The sequence below is a fragment of the Trichomycterus rosablanca genome, chromosome 7, assembly GCF_030014385.1.
Source record: "Trichomycterus rosablanca isolate fTriRos1 chromosome 7, fTriRos1.hap1, whole genome shotgun sequence".
Classification (NCBI taxonomy): domain Eukaryota; kingdom Metazoa; phylum Chordata; class Actinopteri; order Siluriformes; family Trichomycteridae; genus Trichomycterus; species Trichomycterus rosablanca.
Window position 1 is genome coordinate 28889738 of NC_085994.1, and position 19329 is coordinate 28909066.

At 38.5% G+C, this 19329-nt stretch overlaps 1 protein-coding gene across 1 annotated transcript in view; it reads right to left on the reverse strand.

Moving 5' to 3' along the window:
- cacna1db (calcium channel, voltage-dependent, L type, alpha 1D subunit, b) overlaps positions 1–18170 on the reverse strand; it is a 127965-nt gene extending 109795 nt beyond the window's left edge. Inside the window, exons 1-3 of the mRNA XM_062999201.1 lie at positions 18041–18170; positions 14948–15296; positions 11845–11950 (exon numbers count right to left, since the gene is read on the reverse strand). Coding sequence (XP_062855271.1) covers positions 11845–11950; positions 14948–15296; positions 18041–18068 — 483 coding nt within the window. The 5' untranslated portion in view covers positions 18069–18170. The remainder of the gene's footprint in view (positions 1–11844; positions 11951–14947; positions 15297–18040) is intronic.
- Positions 18171–19329: the final 1159 nt, after the last annotated feature.

Consider the following 19329-nt stretch of genomic DNA (forward strand, 5'->3'; position numbering starts at 1 on the left):
TTCTCACAATAAAAAAGCAGACAAAAGTTCTATTCAAAGTTATCAAAGGTATTGCGCTTTTAAAAGTATAGTGCTTTACACACATTCTTGTGGCCATGCATCAACCATATGTAGCTATTATCACATCTTTAATCAGTCTAGAAGATTACAATCTTTTAATAAATTTTTTTCTTTAGTTAATGCACTACCTAGTTTTACTACCCAGGCCAAGAAAATGGTTAAGAGACAGCCAATCATTCCAGTTTTTACAGTTCAAAACTGTTTAATACAGATACAATCTGTATGTGATTAACTAAGGCCAGTAACTTATTAATACGCCTTTTTTAATCAAATTTTTTAATGATCACAAAATTAACTTTACATTGGTCCAGAAAGCTTAAATTAATGTTCTAGTAGGGCTGTTTTGTTTTTTTTAAAGTTTTTTAAAGCAAGCATTTTCATGTCTTCATAGACCTAGCTTTGTGCACAGGGGCAAGGGTATGCTAGAACAGAAAAAAGGCCTTCCCTAAACTGTTGCTGCAAAGTTGGATGCATACAGTCCATATAGTGTAAGTTGTGGTACCTGTCAGTAGAAAAAATGATTGATGTAAGAACCAAAGCCACAGTGCTGAACTGGTCCCAGTTTATACTGTGTGTTCCTACAAGTGTGTCACATGGTATTGTTTTAATAATCATTGTTCTGTCAGAATTTGCAATTCACCGAAACTTAACTTGGAAAAAGCGACCAATTTAACAGAATGATACTGCATAACCCCAGTCATTTTTCTTAGGCCTGCTTTACACTGTATGATTTTAGTGGTCTTATTGAACCATTACTTGTCACACTATATGAGATTATTCAAAAATATGTTGACTGATTGTGTACTTAGATTATAGAATTAGATTCCACAATGACAGATTTGCGAATAAACCAACATAACATTAATCACATGTCATTTTTTGTGGGGAGTTAGCTCAAAGGGTAGTGTGCTCCAATTCGCATGCAAAAGATTGATGCCCGCATTCTCCAGCAGAATTTCTATATATGTAGACCAAGTGGAAGGTTGTGTGTTTGAATCTCATGCAGCCACTGTTGGGCCCTTAAACAAGGCCCTTAACCCTCTCAGCTCCAGGGGCACCATACAATGGCCATAAGTTGATTGTTCATTAAAACAATAGAACAAAGTCAGGGCTCCATATATTAGTTTTGCATCATCCTCAGTCATACTCCTTTTGAAGAGGATTTTAGATGAGCCTCGTAGCAGCAAACTGAGATTTTGATCCAAATATCAGACACCACCAGAAGGTTTTCATCAGCTGTCTTTAGTCACAGCAACACTAAATCCGGCTGCTGGTGAGCATGTCACATTGTGCATAAAAGAAAATCTTTTATGATGAGCAATTTTAAGACAGCTAAATCTGGACCGATTACTGCACAGTGTAATGCTGGCTTTAGCAAAACAAGATCTATTTTGACTAGGTGGAAATCTTAATTCTAACTGTTTATTAGTAAATCATTAGGTATATGAAACAACACACACTTCTCTAACCAGACTAATTGCATCCACTTCATTGCATAAAAGCACAAATGAACTACATACATTCATACATACAAGGATGACAGTTTGAACAAGGCTGGCAGGCATTGAAACCCCTGTTTGAGAAAAGCAGGGGTGAGGCAAGAGAGATGCTGGAAAATGTAACTATCTTATAAAAATTTACTGTTGGCCTGCATTAGTAATGTATGTTTATTATATGTTTATAATGACTATATATAAGGAATAACATTATGACCACCTTCCTAATATTGTGTTGGTTCCCCTTTTGCTGCCCCATATGCAACAAACTGTGATGCACTGTGTGTTCTGACACCTTTCTATCAGAACCAGCATTAACTTCTTCAGCAATTTGAGCTACAGTAGCTCGTCTGTTGGATCGGACCACACAGGCCAGCCTTTCACTCCTCACGTGCATCAATGAGCCTTGGCCGCCCATGACCCTGACGCCAGTTTACCACTGTGACCACTTTTGATAGATACTGACCACTGCAGACCGGGAACACCCCACAAGAGCTGCAGCAGTTTTGGAGATGCTCTGAACCAGTCGTCAATTTGGCCCTTGTCAAAGTTGCACTTGCCAATTTTTCCTGCTTCTAACACATCAACTTTGAGGATAAAATGTTCTCAAATAATAGACATAGCTTCATTATGCTCAGAGTACTTAGGAAAATCATTGTCACTTAAAACAGACTGCTGCTGCATCAAGAAATTCAACCTGAAACTTTATTATGCAAGAGGATGCCATATATGCCAGGATGCCATTTGTAAAAGAACGTCAGCAAGCCTGAAGTAATCTGAGATGGACGATAAGACAGTGGAAATGTGTTCTGTGGTCAAACGAGTCAACGTCAGATTCTTCGTGCCAAACATGAAAAAGTCTATCCAGAGCAGTATTATTGAATTTTTAGAAAGTGTCCCAACTTTTCTTGAAATAGGGTTTGTAATCAATTTAAGAAATGGTACACTGCTCAGGTGGCACAGTGGTAAAATACGCAAGCACACCAGAGCTGGGATTTCGGATACATCGTATCGAATCTCAGCTCTGCCATCCAGATGGGCTGGGCAGCTATATAAACAATGATTTGCTGTTGTTCATACATTGGAGGGACCCGGATAGGGGCCTCATAACTGATGCAATTACGACATATGCTGGCTGATTGGTGGCGTCGGCACAGAGTAGAGAAATAATGCGATCAGGGTCGAATTGGCTTGACTTGCTGAAATGACCGTGAACTTCGCAGAAGATAAGTCACCCTGATGGCAACATATGCCTCCCTAAAATCCCAATAGACGTCTGTTACAGCCCTATACCACGACACATTTAGTTTTTTGTACCTTTTAATTATAACTGGATGATTCTTTTTGTCACTGTCTCAGAGAACCTGACACCAATTTTTCCTGAAAACAAGCTGAAATTGACTCATCTAACCACACCATGCATTTCAACTGTCTTTTGGTAAATCTGAGATAAGCTCGGGCTTTCTTTTTGCATAACAGAGTTTCAGTTTGCATTTGTTGATACATTGGCTCACTGTGTGTGCAGATCTTCACTGTGTGTACAGAGACCTCAGTCTCTGCCCCTTTCTACTTATTGGTCCCCAGTCTTATGACTCACAGCTACAGTATTTCTCTTTTGTTAATTATTGGTCTATGCATGTAGTTTCACCTGTCTCCTGATCAAAAGTGGTCCAAGGAAGGAACAGTGGTAAACCAGCAACAGGGTCATGGGCGGCCAAGGCTCACTGATGCATGTGAGGAGTGAAAGGCTGACTGTAGCTACTGTAGCTCAAATTGCTGAAAAAGTTAATGCTGGTTCTGATAGAAAGGTGTCAGAACACACAGTGCATCACAGTTTGTATTTTTCTCATGGGTAGTTCTAACTGTGTTGGTCTGTTTCCTGCTTTTGCTCCTATTAGTCTAGACTTTGGTCTTTTATTGTGCATATGTCTTTTAACTGTGTATTTGGGTAGATTAGATTAAGGACCTCTTTTTAGTTTCTATAGAAAAAATGTTAGAAGTAGCATAGCATTAGCATAGTTTTGCTCTTCCTGTTTTTTTAATCTTCTTGGTAGATTAGTTTAGTTTAGAGATCTTATTCTAGTTTCTTAGTAGTTTTAGCATTATCCATTAGCATAGCATAGGGATTAGTACTTCCTGTTGGTTACAGCTTAAGGTTAATTTAGGACCCTTCTTGTTTCCATGTAGTAAGCATTAGCATTAGTATAGCATAGGGTTAGTTCTACGTGTCCTTGTTCACTTGTCTAACTCCCTGCTTAGTTTCTTTGTCCCTGTTTCTTCCTGCTTCTTGTTCCTATGTTGGTTATGTGCATTGTTTTCCTTTGTTTATGTTGTTCCAGTTATCTGTACACTAAGAGGTAAGAAACTAAGAGTTTTCTTGGTTGCTCCAAGAATTACTGACTCTAATAATTGTGTAAGACACTAAAGTCACTTGTTTCCTGCCACTTGTGAAACCAAAGAAACTGTCACTTGTGTCCTGTTAGCTCTCCTAGCACTTTGTTACTATCGATCTTTGTCAGTCTCGTGTGTTTAGTGTCTGTGACATCACTGAGGCACCATTTTGGAGGTATTGTTTTGAAATAATAAGCATCTACATGCCTTAGGATACATGAAACACAGATGGCAAAGCAGGTAATAAACATGACTTTCTGTTGGTATGTATGGTTTTGAAAAGGGATGCCAATAGCTCATGGCCGAGTGTCCACATGTTTTTTTTTCTCTTCACACACACAAATAAAGCCACATACAAATCCACAATATATGTACACGCTCCTCCATGCAGGCTTTCAAATCAAATGAATAATACAAGATGTATGTCACATGTCAGTAGGGATTTAAATTTTAAATGGATGCAACTGCCAATTTTACCCATCAATCTAAATCACCATAATGACGTAAAAACATTTTAGAATTTTTATTAAATTTGTATTAAAATTCAAAAACTGAAATTTTTCATTCGTTCTCTCTCACAAATACCCAAGGCCTCAATAATTTTGAAATAAAAAATATTTGCACAACCTTGAACCTTCCCAAGTTGTCCAAATTGGGCATATTTGAAAAAAAAAAAAAGAAATGTAATTAGAGAGAAAAGACACCAAGCTGTACTCATGAGTATATTTAGTTTAGGTTAAAGACTAAGATTACTCCTAGCCTCAAACACTGGACTCCCAAATAAAATATCTCTGGATTTTCTTTAAAATGTTCTTTAATTTGCTTTTTTTTACTTTTAAAACTCTGTACAATCTATGGGAATCTTTAAAATCCCTTTTAGATGACAGAACAATAGAAGCAAATCAAATATATTTTTGATACACTGCTGATTTGATCTAATTCAGTTTAGAACATATACAAAATAAATCAATTTAACATGGTTAGAAGTTTAGATATCCAACCAATTCAGTTTCACCTTGAAAATGGACGTAAGGCAGGCCAACCATGTCTGTGTAGACACTAGCTGATTTCATCTCTGCTATTCAAACCCAGAATCTCAGCGATGGTGGGCTGACGTAACAGACTTCTGTGCCACCTGACAGCTCCCACATTATGTATTTACTGATATAAGTAGGAACAAAGTATCTCTTCCATTGAACTCTGTATACCACAACTCCCCAAGTTGTACATGGTTGGCAACTTTGTTGTGCACAAACCACAGAGTTTAGACAGAATTCTGTAAATTGTAAGAAAAAGGTCACAAACAGAAAGTTTACAATAAGTATATGTATTGAGTAACACAAAATAAATAATAAGAATTAAGAAATAAGAAATGAAGGAATCAAGCAATGAAAAGGACAAAAACAAGTAAAAAAAAGTTTGCTAAATTTAATTTAAAGTTAAATTTATTCTTGGAGAATATTAGATTTTTCACTTAAAGTGCATTATCAGCAGTACAGTACACAAATAAATGCCAGCCTGTGTTTACTGTGGTACATTTTTAGTTCAACTCCACATAGCAAAGCTTATATCAACTGAAAAGCAACAGATATGTGAATAGACAGATGGATGGATAAACTGTAGAATGAATGGGAAGCTGGATTATCATGTCACTTAAACAGTTGTAAATGTCTGGATGTTGTAGGCAGTGGATGGATGTGCAAACTGATGTAAACCATATGGGCAAAAATATGTGAACATGTGGCCATTTCAGAAACATGGGAATTAGTATGGAATTAATATAGAATGACTTTCCACATGATGTTGGAGTATCTGTCTGTACATATTTATGCCCATTCAGTAAAAAAGGGATTTGTGTGGTCATGTTATAATGTTGGCTGAGAATGTCTGGCTCACAATCAACATTCCAATTCATTCCAAAAGGGGTTATGGTCAGGGCTCTGTGCAGACCACTGCACCAGGCATATCAAAGCATGTCTTTATAGACTTCAGTTTTTGCAGAGGCCAGGTAATGCTGGAAAAGAAAAGGGCCTTCCCCAAACTACTGCCACAAAGTCAGAAGAATATTTTAATTAATTTAATTTATGGGCTCTAAGCAATGGGCATGACTGAAATACTTAAACTCAATAATTAGGGTATCAACAGACTTTTGGCATATGTGGTGTACATATCATTATTATTATTATTTTTTTATTTACATTTTTTTATTTAAAACAAATTGTTTCCCATCTGTTTCCCATCATCACCAGTGTTAACAACTGACTCAACCCAAACATAAATGCACACTAACACACACACACACACACACACACACACTCACCACACCAGTGCTTACACCTGTGAGGTCAGGCACTGTTGACATCTCTTCAGGCCAGACACTCTTGATACACGTGTGACGAAAAGCTGTTGACTTTTGATCTAATGCAAACACACGCATGGACACACATGCACGGATCCGTACACGCATGGATCCACACTCATGCAGTGTAATGGGCCTCTGCTGACGTCTTAAACACACAAGCATGATCAGAGAATTCAGCAAATAGCATGGAAAAACAAGTAGATGACAATGGAGTGTTATATAGGAACCAGAAAACCACACTCAGGTAATGCAGCTCTGTAGCCAGATGTTAATGGCTTTTTGCTCATTGGAGCTTCTAATAAGTTGTTCCTGTGTGTGTGTGTGTGTGTGTGTGTGTGTGGGTGGATTTATTTCTAGCTCAAGTTTGTGAGACTTTTAGCCTAAAAATATGTAAATCTCTTTTTAAAATATTTCCTATTAAAGCTGATTGTTTGAGAATTAGATGTCCAGAAAGCTCATGTGTCTGGTTTTTACATTTTTGGGCATATAGTGTAAGTTAACAAAATACATACAAACATATTTAAGATCTTTTATGGTGCCCAAATACAGTTGTGATTTATTAAACAATTTTCTTCTATGTATTTTCAGATTGACATTAACAACCTATTGACCTATTAACAAAAGCCACCGCTTCTGCTTTATAAAGTCCCAGACAAGTCAACAATGAAATTGTGTGTGTGTCAGTGTCCGAGTAAATGAGTGTTGATCACTACATGCCCATTCAAAAAGCCTACAAATGGTCTACAAAGCTCTCATACGGTGTGAGAAAAAGAGAAATATAAAAAATGATTTTAAAAAAGCTCTTTTATACCAAACTTATCCAATTATGCCTTTATGGATGTTGCTTTGTGCACTGAAGCACAGTCATGCTGGAACTGTTCCCACACAGTTGGAAACAAATAATTGTCCAAAATGTCTTGGTAAGCATTATGATTTTCCCCATTGAAATTAAAAACCACCCCATGACACTATCCCTTCTCTACCAACTTTCCAGTTGGCACAATGCAGTCAGACAGTTAACATTCTCTTGGCATTTGCCAAACCCAGACGCGTTAATAAGACTGCCAGATAGAGAGGCATGATTTGTCCCTCCAAAGAACATGTTTCCACTGCTTGAAAGTCTTGTGGTGGGTGTTTTACACCACTCCATCCAACACTTGGCATTGTGCTTGGTGATGTACGGTCTGCATGCAGCTACTCAGCAATAGAAAACCATGCCACAAAACTCGAGGACGTTTGAAACCTGGTTACTGAGTCAGCAGAGTGCTGGTGACTTTTATGGGACGGTGGTAGCTCAGAGGTTAAGGTACTGGACTAGTAATCATGAGGTAATCGCCAAGTTGCCACTGTTGGCCCCCTGAGCAGGACCCTTAACCCTCAATTGGCTTGAATTGTATTCATTGGTAATTGTAAGTCACTTTGGATAAAAGCGTTTGCTAAATGCCGCACATGTTTAATCCACTATGCGACTCGGCACTAGGACCCCACGCTGTGACTTTACATAGTCTGCCAGTATGCTGAGTTGGTGTAGTTCCTAAATGCTTCCACTTTCAAAAAATACAGCAAACATTTGAAATATCTGAGAGGAAAAAAAAGATGCAACTGTGGCATCCTATTACATTACCACACTGAAATTCAGTGAAATATTTTATACAGTCTGTATGATTTCTATTTTTTCACTTTTCCATCACTGTCCATCCCCCTGTAGTCATCTCAACACTGCAGAGAGTTTTGGGTTTTCAGGTTTTGTCATAAACCATAAACACTTCGGCTACAAAACTTGTCATATTTACATTTACATTTTCAGCATTTAGCAGACGCCTTTATCCAAAGCGACTTACAGTACAGTTTCAGTATATAGTCTGAGCAATTGAGGGTTAAGGGCCTTGCTCAAGGGCCCAACAGCAGCAACCTGGCAGAGGTGGGGCTTGAACAAGCAACCCTCTGATCACTGCTCCAGTACCTTAACCACTAGGCTACAGCTGGCCATAGATGCCTGCTTTCTCAGAGCTTGAGTTTTAAACCAGTTGCCACTTACACAAAGTTCTGAAAACTATGGCGAAGCCTGTTCCGAGTGGAACCTGTCCTGGAAAACCGCTGTATGACCTTGGCCACCATGCTGTAGCTCAGTTTCAGGGTGTTAGCAATCTTCTTATAGCCCAGGCCATCTTTGTGGAGAGCAACAATTCTATTTCTCACATCCTCAGAGAGTTCTTTGCCATGAGGTGCCATGTTGAATATCCAGTGGCCAGTATGAGAGAATTGTACCCAAAACACCAAATTTAACAGCCCTGCTCCCTATTTACACCTGGGACCTTGACACATGACACCAGGGAGGGACAACGACACATTTGGGCACAATTTGGACATGTTCACTGTGGGGTGTACTCACTTATGTTGCCAGCCATTTAGACATTAATGGCTGTGTGTTGAGTTATTTTCAGAAGACAGTAAATCTACACTGCTATACAAGCTGTACACTGACTACTCTAAGTTATATCCAAGTTTTATTTCTATAGTGTTGTCCCATGAAAAGATATAATAAAATATTTGCAGAAATGTGAGGGGTGTACTCACTTTTGTGATACACTGTATATATACAGTATATAAGGAAGAAATAATAGAAAAACTCATGTTATGTGCACTGACATGCACAGAATGGATATGATGAAGAAAGCTTTTAGAACTTAGTGTAGGCACATAACCCATTATGATCACATACAATCTGGAGTTAACAGGCACCTGAAGTGGTCATTTTTGTTGGCAACATTATTTGTATCAGATTTTTTCTTTAACATCACAAAACTTTATTTTATTATCAAAACTTCTTATTTTTTTAAAGTAAATCTATTAGAATATAGTGGTTGATAGGTAATTATTCAAATATTGCAGCTGTTTAAAAGTATGTGTAAAAGTTTTAATACACTACACTTTATTTGTTGGAGGCTCAGATGACTAACATTGCTGGTTCCATTAATCTGTAGCCTTTGTGTCTCAGCTTTATTTTGCTGCAGGACTGCAAACTGGCCTTATTGTCCAGCTTTTCCCTGGCTTCTCTTACTACCTGCTTTATTTATAAGACTGATTCGCTAGGTTTGTATCTGCCCAGCTCTTTTGCTCAACTCAGCCACTGTTCCCAACTTCCCTGTCTTTGTTCTTTTTCAAGAGCTTAGCTTGTCACTCGCTGCAAGGCAATTACATGGCCACGTGCGTTTCGTATCGTTTGCTGGGGTCAGTTATGTTTATGTCCCTGTGGGGCGAAAGCCTCTCTCTGAGTTCTTTCTTGGCAATCGTCTGGAGTGTGGAGTAGTGTGGAGTACAACCGTCTCTACTCCAACTACACTATCGGCTATGTTTTCTGTCTTCTCTCCAGTTATGGTTCTATGCAGTGTATGGCTTGCTTTCTTTTGTGTTTAGTTATTTTAATGTATCCACTTACTATTTTAGTCATTATTTTTCCTTATATTATAAGCTTAACAGTAAAGCTCTTACAGCAAATATGTGAACTACATTTTAAATGGTACTGATATTATTTATATAAAATATTATTGATTTCTGACTACATAAATCCTTTAAATAGTTGATTAAGGATTTTAAGAATGGTAATAAACTTTCCAAACATCTGTTTTTGTATTACTAATGTGTAAATGAACATGAATTGCACCAAAAAAGAACATGATTCTGCTTCTTTTTCTCAGATGCAGTCCGACCCATTGGTAAAAGGGTTGGCATATTTCAGCTGTGTAAAATGTGGTAGCACACTGTTGGATATTTAAGTCATTGTTTGTCATGAGCTCCATTACAGCATAGATTGACCTGGCAACTAAAAATATGTATTTTACTAACACAAATAAATTCATTTCAAATATAAGCTTTACAAAATAGTGCTTGGCTGCCATAGGCATAGGATCACTGTCTTCTTTTATAAAGGCAATTCAAATTTTGTTAAGAGCACCTTAGTATCTGTGTCCTTGATTGTGACACAGTGGTTCAGTGATGAATATTTAAGTAAATAAGAAAGACCACACTAAGAACAGCATGTACACATTAAGGTGTTGCACCAATAAACTAGCCGACAGCCCTATGACACATATTAACCTCTGCACTACCCCCTCCCTTTGACTGACTGCTAATCCACAGCAGGGTTTAATCCATTAGCCAGCAGTAAGAGCAGCATCAAAACCCAGCAGAAGTGCCACATACACAGACCACATCAAGATATTTAATCTGTCTTTAATATATGGATGATGTAACTGTTTGTGTAAGCCAAGAGCAGATGCTAATCCCCCTTGATAAAAAACAACAACATTGACAGCATTTTAGTAGTAATCATTATTTACACTGATTAATGGAATAAAATAAGAATAGGAACTGATTAAGTTTAATTGACCCACATCAGACTCATAAGTTGTAGGTACACACAGATGCAGTACATTGTGCACACACACACACAAATACACTTATACACATACACAAACACGGCCTCCACCACTAATACCAGTGTGAGAGCAGACATGTAATCAGTCATGAGCCAATGACAAAAGCTGTGATGCCTATGTTTGTGGATGTGAGAAAGCTTCCCACGTACACTACTTTTACTTGAATACAGTATGTATGTACAAAGGAAACAGAACAGCTTCTCAAAATACAGTCTTCTGGTAATTGTGGGGGCATTTTAGTGTCATTTTTGTCATTGCTATTTATTTGCAACACTTAATTCATTCATTCAATTTTCATTGTCTGTTTTACCACCTCTTTATCTACTTCAGAGTCATGGTGGGTACAGTTCACTGGGTGAAATGCATAAAACACCCGCGCACACACACATTCACACCTAATTTACTATGTCAAATTGGTCTGACTGCATGTCTTTAAACATGGAATTTGGCCAGAGGTGTCCAAACTTGCAATTCATCCAAAAAATGTTAACTATGATTAGGGTCAGTGCGCTTAACAAAACATGAACTGCTTTTCCACCAAGAAATCAGAGAAAATGATACTTTTTCACTGGGATCTGAACTTGAAACTTCCCAAAAATAGGGAAAATATTTTGGTATTGTGCTTATAACACAGAACACACTCCTGCAGAATTGTTTATACTGGCCACCTTTGCGATGAAGAGTAGATTGTAAATACAACACTGGAATACTGGAATGTAACTGTTAGTCTAACACCATAACTATGATCACTAACAAATACAGGTAAATAATGACTTGTGAGACTTCTTATTTACAACATTACGTAGATTGTAATGGAAGTGTAAGCAAGAAATGTCATCTAATGAATACAAGCTATTTAACAGCAATGCACAGACAAAAACAATGTCATAACACAATGAGTACAACCCTGCAAAGCACATTTAGCAACCAGTCAAAGCCTTAAAGAACAAGACAATTATAAAATACCTAAGTAAATACAAACCACATAATTAATGGCGAAAGGTATTACAGCTATTTTTGAATCTATGCTGGAAGTGCTTAAACATTTTTACAAACTAGCTGGCAGAAAAAAACACACAAAAAATCTGGTGCTTACCAGGTCATGATTAGTTGAATTGGAATCATCTTCAGGAAATGGGATGTAAATAGCTAAGGCCACACAATTGGCAAAAATAGAGAGCAATATAAAGACATCAAAAGGTCTGAAAACCACAGGGTTAAGGAAAAATCAGAAGTAACTATGATATGTATGCTTAACAGTGTTCATTCATAAAAAAATTAGGCCCTCGTTTGCTAAGACCCTGAAGATTTGCCTTGTCCAGTTAATAGGTGCACTGCAGGTTAGTGGTAGCCTAGTGGGTAGAGCTGAAAGGTTGAGAGTTTGAAGAGTTAGAGCTGAAAGAACTGAAAGGTTGAGAGTTTGAATCCCAGCTCTACCATGCAGCCACTATTGGGCCTATGAGCAAGGCCCTTAACCCTCTCTGCTCCAGTCGTGCCGTACAATGGCTGACCCTGCGCTCTGACCCCAGCTTCTAAACAAGTTTGGATATGCGAAAAAGGAATTTTGTTGTACTGTACACCTGTATATGTATAAATGACAAATAAAAGCATTCTTCTAACAAAGAGTAACTGCAAAATGATATTGATAATGTTCTCAATAACTACAGAGGACGGTTTAAGAATAGAGAGTCTGTCGCAAAAAAGACTTTCTCTTTTAAAATAGTGTTACTGTTGTATGATTGTTTATATAATGTATTTACACATCATTTGTTACATAAACTGATGATTATAGTGTAAGTTGGATTGTAAACATGCACTTGTGCTTTTAAAATGTGTTTAATCAAAAGGACTACGCAAAATGAATGGCAATGTACATGTCTATATGTTTTTGTTAGACTAGACTAGACTCAATGTATTTGCTATTCGTATACAAAACCAGATAGTAAATCTGTATACACATTTTTAACATGCAAACCTTCAGCTATCATGGCCTAAGTTTTTCATACTTCATTTTTGTTTATTATAAAAGCTTTGTCTGTTTAACTTACCCAGATTTATTGAAAATGTGTATATCCAGAAGCGAAAAACTTAACCCAGAAATGTAATGGTGAAGTCAAGCTAATACACACATGTACGGTGTATGCTTTCTTTATTATTATCACTTGTTTGTGCATATAATTCATTTAAAGTATACACACCACTGTGAGATCTCGAACTCTCGGCCAGATGGGCGCCTACACAGACATGACTGACTATGTCTGAGGAAGGGTGAACCGAAGGGTTATGGTCTTTGCTAACTGTGCAGTGAAGAGGAATAATGGAAATCAGTGCATGATTCTCCATACATGATACTGATCCCTATGTGAACATGCCTCACGCAGGTAAAAAGAAGCGCTTGGCTATAGCACATACAGTGGGGCCAAAAAGTATTTAGTCAGCCACTGATTGTGCAAGTTCTCCTACTTAGAAAGATGAGAGAGGTCTGTAATTTTCATCATAGGTACACTTCAACTATGAGAGACAAAATGAGAAAAAATAAATCCAGGAAATCACATTGTAGGATTTTTAAAGAATTTATTTGTAAATTATGGTGGAAAATAAGTATTTGGTCACCCACAAACAAGCAAAATTTCTGGCTCTCACAGACCTGTAACTTCTTCCTTAAGAAGCTCTTCTGTCCTCCACTCGTTACCTGTATTAATGGCACCTGTTTGACCTCGTTATCTGTATAAAAGACACCTGTCCACAGCCTCAAACAGTCAGACTCCAAACTCAACCAAGACCAAAGAGCTGTCGAAGGACACCAGGAAGAAAATTGTAGACCTGCACCAGGCTGGGAAGAGTGAATCTACAATAGGCAAGCAGGTTGGTGTGAATAAATCAACTGTGGGAGCAACTGTAAGAAAATGGAAGACATACAAGACCATTGATAATCTCCCTCGATCTGGGGCCCCACGCAAGATCTCATCCTGTGGGGTCAAAATGATCATGAGAACGGTGAGCAAAAATCCCAGAACTACACGGAGGGAGCTGATGAATGACCTGCAGAGAGCTGGGACCAAAGTAACAAAGGCTACCATCAGTAACACACTACGCCGAGAGGGACTCAAATCCTGCAGTGCCAGGCGAGTCCCCCTGCTTAAGCCAGTACATGTCCAGACCCGTCTGAAGTTTGCCAGAGAGCATATGGATGATCCAGAAGAGGACTGGGAGAATATCATGTGGTCAGATGAAACCAAAATGGAACTTTTTGGTAAAAACTCAACTCGTCGTGTTTGGAGGAAGAAGAATGCTGAGTTGTATCCCAAGAACACCATACCTACTGTGAAGCATGGGGGTGGAAACATCATGCTTTGGGGCTGTTTTTCTGCAAAGGGGACAGGACGACTGATCCGTGTTAAGGGAAGAATGAACGGGGCCATATATCGTGAGATTTTAAGCCAAAACCTCCTTCCATCAGTGAGAGCATTGAAGATGGAACGTGGCTGGGTCTTCCAGCATGACAATGATCCCAAACACGCCGCTCGGGCAACGAAGGAGTGGCTCCGTAAAAAGCATTTCAAGGTCCTGGAGTGGCCTAGCCAGTCTCCAGACCTCAACCCCATAGAAAATTTGTGGAGGGAGTTGAAAGTCCGTGTTGCCCAGCGACAGCCCCAAAACATCACTGCTCTAGAGGAGATCTGCATGGAGGAATGGGCCAAAATACCAGCTACAGTGTGTGCAATCCTGGTGAAGACTTACAGGAAACGTTTGACCTCTGTCATTGCCAACAAAGGTTATGTTACAAAGTATTGAGTTGAACTTTTGTTATTGACCAAATACTTATTTTCCACCACAATTTACAAATAAATTCTTTAAAAATCCTACAATGTGATTTCCTGGATTTTTTTCTCTCATTTTGTCTCTCATAGTTGAAGTGTACCTATGATGAAAATTACAGACCTCTCTCATCTTTCTAAGTAGGAGAACTTGCACAATCAGTGGCTGACTAAATACTTTTTGGCCCCACTGTATGTTGATGAGGCCATATGTTAAAAACGAGCAGTAGCAGTAGAGAATAGATACCTCCGGGTCATTTGATGCAAATACATTTGGAGAATTAGATAAAAATACATAAATATATTAAAAAAGAATAAAAACTATACACTTTGATGACATATTTAGATTTACAGAACTTTCTGATCCTGATGAAAGGATACTTCCACTCCACTAGACTGATGCACGCCCTGCGTATAGGGTTATTAAGAGTGAGGCAGAAAAGTGCCCTTGGGGGCCTGCTGTTGGTGGCACTGCCCTGCTTCTTACTCTTAGCATACTGCTGCCTCTTCTTCTGTGACAGCGAACCCACAGGAACGGTGTCCAATGCCAAATTCCCACTCACGTTCTGGGTGCAATCACCCTTGGCATGCCTTGCAGCATGGATTGCAGCTTGCCAGGACAGGGCACCAGACTGAGGGAGTGAGTGACTGGAGCAGGAGGAGCTTCCAAGCCAAGGGGGAGGAGCATCAACAGGAGGAGGAGCCCTTGTGTCGATAGCATAGCTTGCCCCTAAGGATTAAAGAAAACATATTTTAGGATTTTTACGTCTTGTTTTACACACTTTGGTTACATTCATGACAGAAATGGTAGTCACTCGTAACACAAGATTCATCAGTTTAAGTTTGATGTCAAACACAGTCATGGACAATTTAGTATCTCCAATTCACCTCACTTGCATGTCTTTGGACTGTGGGAGGATACTAGAGCTCCTGGAGGATACCCACGCAGACACAGAGAGAACATGCAAACTCCACACAGAAAGGACTCGGACCGCCCCACCTGGGGCTCGAACCCAGGACCTTCTTGCTGTGAGGTGACAGTGCTATGGACACCCCGTGCCGCCCCTACATGCCTAGTAAAAATGTCAGATTACACAACACAATTTTGTTTGACAGCATATTTTAAATTCAACAAAGCAGCTAGCACATGCTTCATAGAAATGTGTGAAATAGAATGTAAAATCGTTCACATTTTTATGCAAAAATACCTTGGCCTGTGGCATTTTAGCTGTACAGTTCTGATTACATATGTGGTTAAATGTGGCAACACATTTATTTGACATCTACACATTTACTTGTGTCCATCATTGGTAACAATTAAAGCCATTATAAATCATATAAATAGTTTTATCTTTATAACGGGAAATATCCAACATGTAATGGTACTATTGTATTTTAAGCATTTATCCCAATAAAGCATGTTAAACTAAATTGAGAGATACAGAGAATCAATAACCTGTCATGTGGCAAAGCACAATCTAGGTCATTTGATCTGCCAGCTGCTGCTTCAGAATGTAAGGCTAAATGACATACTGTGTCTTTAAAGAGTTATTACACATTCTCTTTTCACACCAGGTATAATAATCACAACCTAATGCTTAATATTGTCTTTTAGGTGCAGAGAGAGTCGTTTTAATTATGCAGTAATTAAACACTACTTCTGTGTGGACACCACAGCATGCAGAATATCAAGCTTTCACTCAGGTACACTTTATGATGTAAATGAAATCAGTAACATTTTGTATAAAATGTACTTGGCACACACAGAGCATGTTGAAAGACTATTAATATCATCTCGAAAGAAATGTTTAGACAATGTAGATCTCCTTGACAACACAGGCAAACAGCAGCACTGTAAAACTGAAATGATGCTTCACACTAAAAATGATACAACAATCAGAAATGTAAGTCATTCTGCGGTTCCTTTTCAAAGAAATGTTGGTGATATAAACAGGAGTGGGCAAATCTGTGGCCATGATGCCTTAGACAAGTATATTTTTTGTCTGGGTTGTTAGTGCTCTGTCCAGTAAACAAGACTCAGTGAGCAGCTTAAAGTGTTTCTCCTTACAGGTTTTTCTGGCAAACATTGCTTTTAGATGGCAGTAGTTCTGTATTATAAGAGGTCTGATCCTCCAGTAGATTAAGCACTGTACCTTTGCGTTTCTGTGCCCATGAGAGCTCACACACCATAGATTCACTTATTAATGATGCAATTTAGCATGTACTTGTGTGGGAGACATAGAAGAAATAACAATGACATTTAAAACAGGACAGTCAAATATGCAGCTGCACAAAAGTCAAGTATTTGGCTAAGACATTGGCTAATTAATATAATTGGTATAACAATTATAAATTAGAAACTTGCTTTGCTGACAACTTATAATATTATGTTAGGGCATGAATTAATACAAATGACATTTTAGTTGGGTTGAGATTGAAATTGGGTGAAATGTCAAAACTGGTTTTAGAAGGGCTAAATTCTAAACCTAACCCTACCTAGAATATATGAAAAGTCAAGTCTGTAAAGTCTGTAAAGCAAATTCAAATTAACTTTGCCTATTTTGCAAAGTAAAGCTTTATGATAAACTTTTATGGAGTTGGGTCAGATACTTACTGATGGCTATCAAAAGCAGATGATCAAGGTTAATAAAATCTAAGGGTAATATACCCAGATATTAGGCGTGCTGTTTGTACATTTTCAGAACACCAACAATGTACTTATGAAAGGAGTTTATGGGAGCAAAGAACTACGTGCTCATCATTCAATCTCAAGAAGGGTAAATAAATTATTAGTTCCAGGACTGCCATGACATACATGTTTATTTCATGTGCATGTAAACTTTTAGCAACTGATATTGAAATACAGAATTGCCCTATCTCACATTTACTGCTACATTTGAGTATTTTTACCCATACAGCTGACACATTCATGCCCCAGCAATGGGACAGCAAACAACATACTGCATAAATAACATCATCAAATCTGTTTCTATCTGATAATAACCTGGACATAAAACACTCAACCACTTGCAAGCATTTGTGTACAATGTCTGATGCCTCAGCGTGCAGACTGAAATAAATGTAACTCAATACATTCCCTTAGGAGATAAAAGCAGTGCAAAATACAAGACTTAAATAAACAGAAATAAGATTTTCCAAACTGTTTTACTGCCACTAATATCACCTCGTGTGAGTTTAGTTTACTATTGTTGCATCACCTATAATATCGAAAATGAAATATCGACATCACTATGGCTGTTCTAATCCTATATTGTTTCAAAGGGCATTATTTTAATTCTTTGATCACTCTAAATTAATTATTTGTACACTAAAAGCGTTAATAAAGGCATTATACGTAACTATTATGTTATGGCATATGTGTTTATTTATCGTTTGCTATTTGAGAAACAAGTGAAATGATTTGAGCGCTCCATTATCACAACCAGCCGCGCACCGGAGTCCCTTTAACATTACCTTCAGTCGATTCCTCTGGCTCGTCCATGCCTTCCTCCACATTGAAAGTCCTTTTTATGAGCCAGTTCTTCCACAGGAACCAGTAAACTCGAGTTTAATCACACTGTTCAAGCCATGAATTGATGCGTTAGAAAGTGCTTAGCGCAGTTTGTTCCCTGAGCGCCATGGAGCGCTTGTGGCTGTAACATCCGGGTGCTGCAGTTCTCCTCACATCCGCGCTTCTACTGATAATTCACAAACAGCGTTAAAGCTTGACTTTTACCTTTATTTATCCTCTTTGAACTCATACTCTTTGAAATACGTATTTCAATTCACTGCAGTGGATTAAAAATATTCTATAAGAAGCACAAGTACATAATGAGTAATTTGTAAAGCGATGAGCAACAGTCAGCCCCGGTTCTGGACTGCTTTGCTTGGGGGGGCAAAGACACAATTTGGGGGGGCAATGCCCCCCTCAGCCCCCCCCTAGCCCCGGTTCTGGACTGCTTTGCTTGGGGGGGCAAAGACACAATTTGGGGGGGCAATGCCCCCCTCAGCCCCCCCCTAGCGCCGGCCCTGGCAACAGTTATTCCTGAGAGACGATGAGTGAACCACAGCGCCGCCGTCTCCCCACGCACAATCTTTAATCCCGTTATACTGTACAGTGAATGAAGTTTATCTGTAAGCTTGTAGCTAAAACCTCAAGGAAGGCAAATCAAAAGATACTGGATAGACAGAGGCATGAACAAACGAGAGATTTTACACCGAAAAGCTTTTACAGAGGAATTACAATAAAAGGCCTTCCTTAAAATATTTAAGAATTCTCAGTGTGTGTGGCTGCAAGTTGTATTTGGGTCAGCTAGGTAAGAACATCCTAACTGTAAAATGAGGTGGTAGTAACATTAAAGGTGCACAGTACTGAAAAGATCTTGGATAAAAACTGACCAAACCTGATGCCAGAAAGCCTGAACTGTTAAGGTCATTTTAACACACTGCACTATCAGTTTCAGGGTTTCACACCTCTAGCCATACACTTAGTGGACATTTGGAATAGCCAATTTACCTTCTACATCAGGGGTCCTCAAACTTTTTAACTTAAGGGCCGGATTACTGTTCTTCAGTGTTTCGGGGGCCCGGACCGCAGATGAAACAGTAAACACACCCCAAAAAAAGCTATTTACTATGTATACTGGATGTATTGTCTGCTGTGTATAACTGTAGTATAATTTTACTTCATAATGATAATGCAGACATTTTATTTATTTTAATCATTTCCATTATCCCAACTCATACAGTGTTTCCCCAAAAAT